At 33.8% G+C, this 8,015-nt stretch overlaps 1 protein-coding gene across 5 annotated transcripts in view; it reads left to right on the top strand.

Moving 5' to 3' along the window:
- The first annotated feature begins 452 nt into the window (after window positions 1-452).
- LOC110030045 (30S ribosomal protein 2, chloroplastic) overlaps window positions 453-8,015 on the top strand; it is a 15,832-nt gene continuing 8,269 nt past the window's right edge. For all 5 annotated transcript variants that reach the window (XR_002294611.1, XR_002294613.1, XR_002294615.1 and 2 more), the window contains exon 1: window positions 453-845. Coding sequence is in view for 2 of the 5 variants with exons in the window: in XM_020732603.1 (XP_020588262.1) it covers window positions 558-845 (288 nt within the window). In the remaining 3 variants the exon portion in view is untranslated. The remainder of the gene's footprint in view (window positions 846-8,015) is intronic.

The raw sequence follows: 8,015 nt of genomic DNA, 5'->3' as shown, positions 1-8,015 counted from the left end.
GCCGATAGGAGCGGCAAGGTGGCCGGCCGGCGGGTGAGGGCGGCCGAAAAGATTTGTTGCGTATGTGTAATTTTCTGTTTTTTTAAGAATTGGTCTACCATGGTGGCCGATCGGTTGTGGTGGTCGTTCGTTTGGTCAGCCTAAGTGGCCGACCCTATAGGTTTATGGTTGGTGGTGCATCTTCGGCGGTGGCGATCCTTCCAGCTCGATGAGGTTGTATTTTCGGGCTATAAATTTACTAATTTGAATGAACATGACCGAGCCTGAATCGATACAAGTTCAAGTTGTTCATGAATAGTGTTGATTCATTTAATGCCTTAGTCATATGTGACTAAATTCACACACCAGTATGGCTTATTTCTTTTCTCTACTACTAACAGATTGCAGTTAGTTAAACTTCTCCTGCGGAACACTCGAACAGGCGAACCAAAACTTCTCCTTCCGACTGTTTTAAGGATAACACACATCACTCTGGCTTCAACTCTCTTCAGCTCCACTGCTCGTCCTCTCCAAACCCTAGCTATTCTCTTCTGATACACTAATTTCCTCCCCATACAATGCAAATGGCGGGAATCTCTCCTCTGTCATTGACCAAAGTCCCATCTTCGCTTAGCATCGAAGCTTCTTCCCCATGCTTTCGAGTGCCCAGCAATCGGTCGATGTTCTGCTACAGAAGTATAAAGAAATACCCGACAATCTACGCTGCAACAGCTGAAACACCTACCGCCTCCTCAATGGATGCGGGGGCGAAGCGTCGGCTCTACGTGGGCAATATTCCTAGAACAGTCAGTAATGAGGAGCTGGCTAATATTTTTGGAGAGCATGGTTCAGTTGAGAAGGCTGAGGTATGTATGCTCAGTATTTTATTTTTGCGAAATTTTGAATTCTGATGGATGCTTTGCTTGCTTAAGGGGATGAAGGAAGGGAAACTGATGGAATTGCTTAATCATCCATTGCAGGCTGTTCTGTCAGTTCCTTGCTAGAACTCTTTGAATTTGATAATGGAATTTTTCTCCAAAATAATCGATAATCTTATGATTGAAAATATTTTTAATGTGAGATGGATTTTCGTTGTTCTAAGCTCCAATCTGGTTTTTTTGCTTGCTGAGAATTCCTTTTGTTAGATCTCCATAAACAGGTTGTTGGACTTGCCTGTGAGGGCTGAACAATCACAACTGGTGGAAGGGAAAAAAAGGGTTGCTCGGTTAATCCGGAGAACACGAACGATTATTAAGTTTGAGCGAGGAACGCGCGTGATAGGAAAACAGATGATGGGGTTGGCTCAATTAATCCATTTTTTGCAAGGATTTGTGCTTTTTCATTTTTGCTATGATGGTTGATGTTTTTAGGGGCATTTTATTTTGTTTTAGTTAGTTTTTGACTTTATTTAGATTGGGTAAGGCTAATCTTAATGAGTGAAATTAGTGTGGTTATTATAATGCCTTGGGATTTATTATGGATTATTGAAGAATTATAAGATGTTTTTCAATAGTAACCCTCCCATGGACAATACCCCCCATCCACCCCATCCCTCTTTTATTCTCCTGTCTACTCTTCCTTGGAAGATCTCTAGAAAAGACTTCTTTATTAAAAGTTACTCCCTTTTTTCCTTCTTTTTCTTCACATTCTCATCTCTAGGGTTGTAATTGAATTAGCCTAAGCTATGGACACCATGGATCTTACTTGGCTTGGTTTACAAGTTGCTCAAGTTTTGCTCGAGTTTGAGCGAACACTTCAAACATATGATCATGTTTGACTTGTTTTGAATTATCCATGACAGCGTTTGGCTCGTTGAACTTACTTGAACGAGTATTTTAACGGGCTAACAAATAAAATCAATTAATGAATAAGTATGAAATGAACTTTCGTTTTTCTATTAAATTAAAGAATAATTTTACAAGTTTAAATGAATAAATAATTCAATAAATTTGGAAGTAAATTAACTAACTGACACCAATTGAACCTAATAATACATAAGTTATGAACATTTTTTTGTGATCATAAAACATAAGCAAGTATTGACAAACTTATTTATTAAAATAGACACAAAAAATGTTGAAAAAATGGGATGCGATGAGCATAATATTTCAATTAAATAAATGAACCAAATTTAAAAATAAGTTTCATACCCAATACCCCCAAAAAAAAAGGTATCAAATTAATATGAAAAATTATATAGTTTAAAAACATCTTAAAACAAAAAAATAATTATAAATTATGATATTGATAAGGAGCATTTAAATTCATTAAGGGAGTAAAAAGTGACCCACATGGAAAATGCCACTTCGATCTAGTATTTATTGCATAAAAAGTGCTTTTAGAGTGGCTCAATGTTAATAAGGTTCATTTAAAGTGAAATAAATTGCTAAGCATGCATTGCGGATGCTATTTTTGTAGGGTCCAAGCATCCATTCAAAGCAAACTAAATCGCAATATATGCCATTTTGTACACTATTTTTTAGAGTATAAAACATTGCTTGCATAAATTTATCCTTTAATCTTATAGATTATTATGTACAATTAATTCAATAATAGTTAGTGGTTATAAAATCCATGTCAAAAAATATATATAAAAAATCTTGAAACAAAATTATCGATAAAGGGCTTCATTAGAGATATCGATGGACTGTGTCAACAAAGAGCTTTGATAGAGCATAGATGGAGTGGTTGTTTTTATGAGGATAAAAGACGCCCTCACAATTACTATTGGAGAACAGGGGTGATGAGAGAGGAGATCAGTTGTAGACTGCCTTTGGCAATGTGAAAGATGAGTAGATGTCAAATCTATGAGTATAAAGGCACCGAAGCTTGTTGCATGGAAGAATGAAACAATTTGAAGGGGAAGTGATTGCTATTAACGAAAAAATCACTGCTATGTTACAGATTGGTGAAAGGCATTTGTGGAGATGGCATGAGCAACTGGGGGAGTCAAGAGAGGGATCAAATTTCTCTTTTTTCATATTAGTAGGGGGATAAAATTGCAAATAGTTATATCTTCACTGAGTTCTAACACAAACATATATGTTCTTATGGAAAATTAAGAAAAGAGAAATAAATATAATAAAGAATAATATCCTCAATAATGAAAAAATATTATTTTAGATTTCTAGTATAAATAATTTAGCGCGTGTGATTGTTTAATTATGGTAATGCTTCAAACTTTGGTTTGAATCACTTAGATTACATGCATATAGGGGTGTAAACGAACCGAACACGAACAAACAGTGCTCGTGTTCGTGTTCGGTTCGTTTGAAATAAAGTTTGTTTGAAATAGGCTCGTGTTCGAAATTGTTCGTGAAATATGTGTTTGTGTTCGGTTCGAATTTGTTCGAATCGTTCGAATCGTTCGAATCGTTCGAATTGTTCGAATATGTTTGAAATGTTTGAAATGTTCGAATTGTTCGAAACGTTCGAAAATTTCTTATATTTTTAGAGTTATTTCAAATTTTCAAATTTCTTATATTTTTTGAATTATTAAATAGACAAATTTAAATATTAATTCTCATACCACATCAAAAATGCCACCATTTTAACTTTTATAAATTGAAATAACTATAAAATAAATTCTAAAATTACAAAAAAATAATAAATAAAAAACTTCAACAAAAACATCTATCATCATTAGTCAAACAAATAATATCTTACATAAAAAGATAATATTCAAAATTCAAATTGTAAATTCAATTCTCAGAGCTCTGTGAAATTGAAATCAAATTTCAAATTGTAAATTCAGCATACATTCACTTCTCTTAATCTCCTATACACATCATGTTTAGTAATTATTACAACTATAATAAATTCTACTCCACATTGTGATGGAAGGCTCAAATGACATCCTCTGGATTAATTCATAGAGCTCAACCATGAATCCATGTTTGCCCAAAAGCTCTATCTGTAAGAAAATGAACAAATCAACTTCAGCTTCAAGCAAATATAATTGTCTAATACATATACAAGTATGTTATGAGAAGTACGAGTCAATTGAATTCAACAGAAATAACATTCATTCTTGTTTCATACAGATGTTTAGCAGTATTAGCTCAGCATCAGCTGTTGATTCTTCAGTGATAACTTGCAACACGCCAACACCTGAAGGTAAAATAAGGAACATATGTATTTAAACATTTAATCTAAAAACATCAGCTTTATTACCCAAATCCTAGGGTGCATATAAGCTTAAGCATCATGTATACCAGATTGATAAGTTTTTCGCATCCTTCAGGTGGATTGGAAATTACACCAAATAAATCCTGTAAGGTTGCACCAAATAAATCCTGTAAGGTTGCACCAAATAAAAGCAATCAAAGCAATCAAATGAAAGCAATCAAATGAAAGCAATCAAATGAAAGCAATCAAATGTAAGAAATCAAACACAGCTCTTCCTGTAAGGTTGCACCAAATAAATCCTCCACCAGTCAGCATATAGGTAAGGAGTAAGGACAGCTCTCACATTCCAGCTCAAGAGGATGGACTAACATAACTGAAGACTGAAGAGTATAAAGTGTACCACAATTACAGGAATTAATATTGCACCCAAATGGATTACATGCCTTTCTCTTGTTGTAATCCCAAAAGAAAGTAAGAAACTGCCTCCTCTGGCCTAAGCATAATAGAATCGTAGGAGGTTAAATATCATAGCAATAGTGATAAAAAAGGTTAAATATCATAGCAATAGTGATAAAAAACTTTAAAAAATTGTTTCATCTTTCACAAGATATACGACTATAGGATTTCCTGTAGAGCATAACAAAATTTGCCACCATAAAGAGAGAATGTCCTAAAACCAAAAAGAATGTCCATTCCTTCCTCTTCCATCAATTTAGTTTTTTCTATCAATTTAGTTTTTTCTATCGTCAAAGCAACCCAATCCTCATCTCAATCTGACTAGTCTAAATCCTTCCCTCACTACCAAACAACAACCCAAAAACACAGAGAGTATAAATCAGAGGTGGCTAAAAAGGTTGCTGTGAGAGGGCATTTTCACAGAATTTGAATCAGATTTGCATTAGAATCCAGAGATAAGGAGCACTCATAACTCGCAATATGTCATAAACTGATCACCATTTACTTGCGCACTTTTTAAATCACAAACTTTCAGTAAATATCCACATAAGTCCAAAGAAAACACAATAAAATATGTTAGCAGCAGCAGAACTTAAAAATGTGCATAACCTTCATTAATAAGAGCATTGCTGAATTCCAACCAGAAACCCAGTAAATGTAAAAGATTTGCAATAGAATAAACATGCCTAAACCCTCATTAACAAGAGCATTGCTGAATTCCAAAAAACTTGCTGAATTACAGCCACTGAATGCTTTTGCATTTATAAAAGAGCATTGCTTCTTCCAAAAAACTTGCTGAATTACAGCCACTGAATGCTTTTGCATTTATAAAAGAGCATTGCTTCTTCCAAAAAACTTGCTGAATTACAATAAAATATGTAAGCAGCAGCAGGTCTTAAAAATGTGCATAACCTTCATTAACAAGAGCATTGCTCAATTCCAACCAACCAGAAACCCAGGAAACCCAGTAAATGTAAAAGATTTGCAATAGAATAAACATGCCTAAACCCTCATTAAGAAAAGCATTGCTGAATTACAGGCACTGAATGCTTTTGCATTTATAAAAGAGCATTGCTTCTTCCAAAAAACTTGCTGAATTACAATAAAATATGTAAGCAGCAGCAGGTCTTAAAAATGTGCATAACCTTCATTAAGAAGAGCATTGCTCAATTCCAACCAGCAACCCAGTAAATGTAAAAAATTTGCAATAGAATAAACATGCCTAAACCTTCATTCAGGCATTCAAAACCTGTTATTATGAAACAATAAACCTTAAGACTAAAAAGAACCCTGAATTACTTCCATTCAGGCATTCAAAACCCCTTCAATTATCCAGGTAATTTATAAAAGAGCATTGCATATTAATCTAGGATTTAACCTCTCACGTTCACCTTCCATAAAAGCTTCTTTTAACCAAAGTGGCTATCTATGAAGTGATAAAAGCCAATGAAGTTAGATAGTAGATAGGGCCCTTGAATAATGGATTCAAAAGTAGCATTGCATATATCAAAACCCCTTCAATTCTCAATTTGAGTCCCTCTGAAACAATATATTTTCATGCAAAATAAAAAATTAAGTATTGCAGATCTACACTGTAACAATAGGTGCATGCCAACTTCTCCACCGAAATGAATGGGAATATTATTTCTATATGTGCCTATTGTCATGGCTTATATATTCCTATTGCCATGCAATGACTTATATATTCCTATTGCCATGTACATTATAGAAATTAGAGCTCATCGACAATAGAAGAAGAAATGAAAATAAAGAGCTTATATGTGCCTATTGCCAAGTACATTACAGCTTCAATCATTTGGATTTACAAAATCCAAGGCTGGCTGGATTTAAGTTAAATCCAAGGCTAAATTCAATAAATAGCATGCAATCAAGCACTATCTAAGCTGAAATTTTAAGCAACAAAAGTCTACTGTTCAAAATGATCAGGTAAGATAAAATACGTACTGGGAAGCAAATTGTTGTCACTGTCTCGAGTACCCATTATTGCTCTTGAATCCCCCAAGTTTCCTATTATGAGATCCTGTCCCTAGAGAAGCGTAATTTACAGAAAAATTAACTGCTCCCAATTTGTTCAAGGTAAAACCGATGCTCAATATTTTGAAAAGCGGTTTGAAATTTGGCATGTTGCAATTCTTTAGCAACAACACAATTGCTACATCCGATTAGTTCCAATAACAGGTTGAAAAATCCAACTCATAAGATGAAAGATCTTGCATACTGGAAAAAGCAAGTCATTTCACAGAGCTTTAAGTGTTGAAATCAAAATGGTTGACTGGGACATTTAAAATGAAGGGTAAAATAATTCACCCCTTAAATGGATAGATAAAATTAACAACAAAAAATTAAAAAGGAAGGTTGACCTAAGAAAATAAACTGTTCAAACACCACAAGTTAAACCATGGGGAAATTATTCTCAATACCACATCCATGCAGTAATACGATAGATAAATGCAAGTGATTAAAGGTACAATAATAATGAAAACTCTTGTATAGAGTAGAAATGACTAAGCTGCTTCATATATCTGGTAGTTGAATATTAAGCTTTTCCTCATCAATGATCTCTTGCTGAAAAAAAATAATATAAATAAATGTTAGTATGTAGCATTGAGAATAAATAAAATAAACGAGAAAGTAGAAAATGATATAATTAATGAAAGAATTACCATAAGTGTCTTTGCATTTTTTTGAGCGGATCGAAGCCAACTAGAGGCACAAATCAATGCATTAACGGTTTTAGTGGATAAGCTACTTCTGTAATCATCTAATACTCTACCACCAGCACTAAAAGCAGATTCTGAGGCAACAGTGGTTATGGGTATTGATAGAATATCTCTTGCCATAATTGAAAGCCGGGGATACTTCAATGTATTCATCTTCCACCAATCAAGAACATCAAAGTTTTCACTTGAGCACACAAATAATCCCTCCTCAAGGTATATCTGTAAATCAGGTTTCGAAGGTTCTACAGATCCAGAAGCTACAACAAAATCTTGAAACCCAAACATAACGTCAAACTGAGTTAAGGAACTCATAGAATCACCAACAGTTGAAGAACCCTCATTTGAAACATTACAATCAACAACATAAACTGCATAAATCTCCCATAATGTATCTTGAACTATTTTAAGATTTTGTTCAACCTCACTATGTGAGTATATTTTTGGGAATGTGTAGCTAATAAATTTGAGTTTCAATCTAGGATCCAAAATTGCTGCAATAGAAATTAAAAAATTACATTCCCCCCAATATTTGTTGAATTTGATTTGCATACACATAACCATATTTCTCATAAATTCATCTTCTGACAATGACTCCTCAATCAATATCTTTTTAACATGCAAAACTGCAGGTAAAAATATATTTGAAGTAGGATATATAGTGCCTGAGATCATCTTTGTGACATTATTGAAAACTGAAAGAAATTTTCTGAT

This window comes from Phalaenopsis equestris, unplaced genomic scaffold, assembly GCF_001263595.1.
Source record: "Phalaenopsis equestris unplaced genomic scaffold, ASM126359v1 Scaffold000002, whole genome shotgun sequence".
Lineage (NCBI taxonomy): Eukaryota > Viridiplantae > Streptophyta > Magnoliopsida > Asparagales > Orchidaceae > Phalaenopsis > Phalaenopsis equestris.
This window is presented reverse-complemented; position numbering and strand designations above follow the sequence as displayed.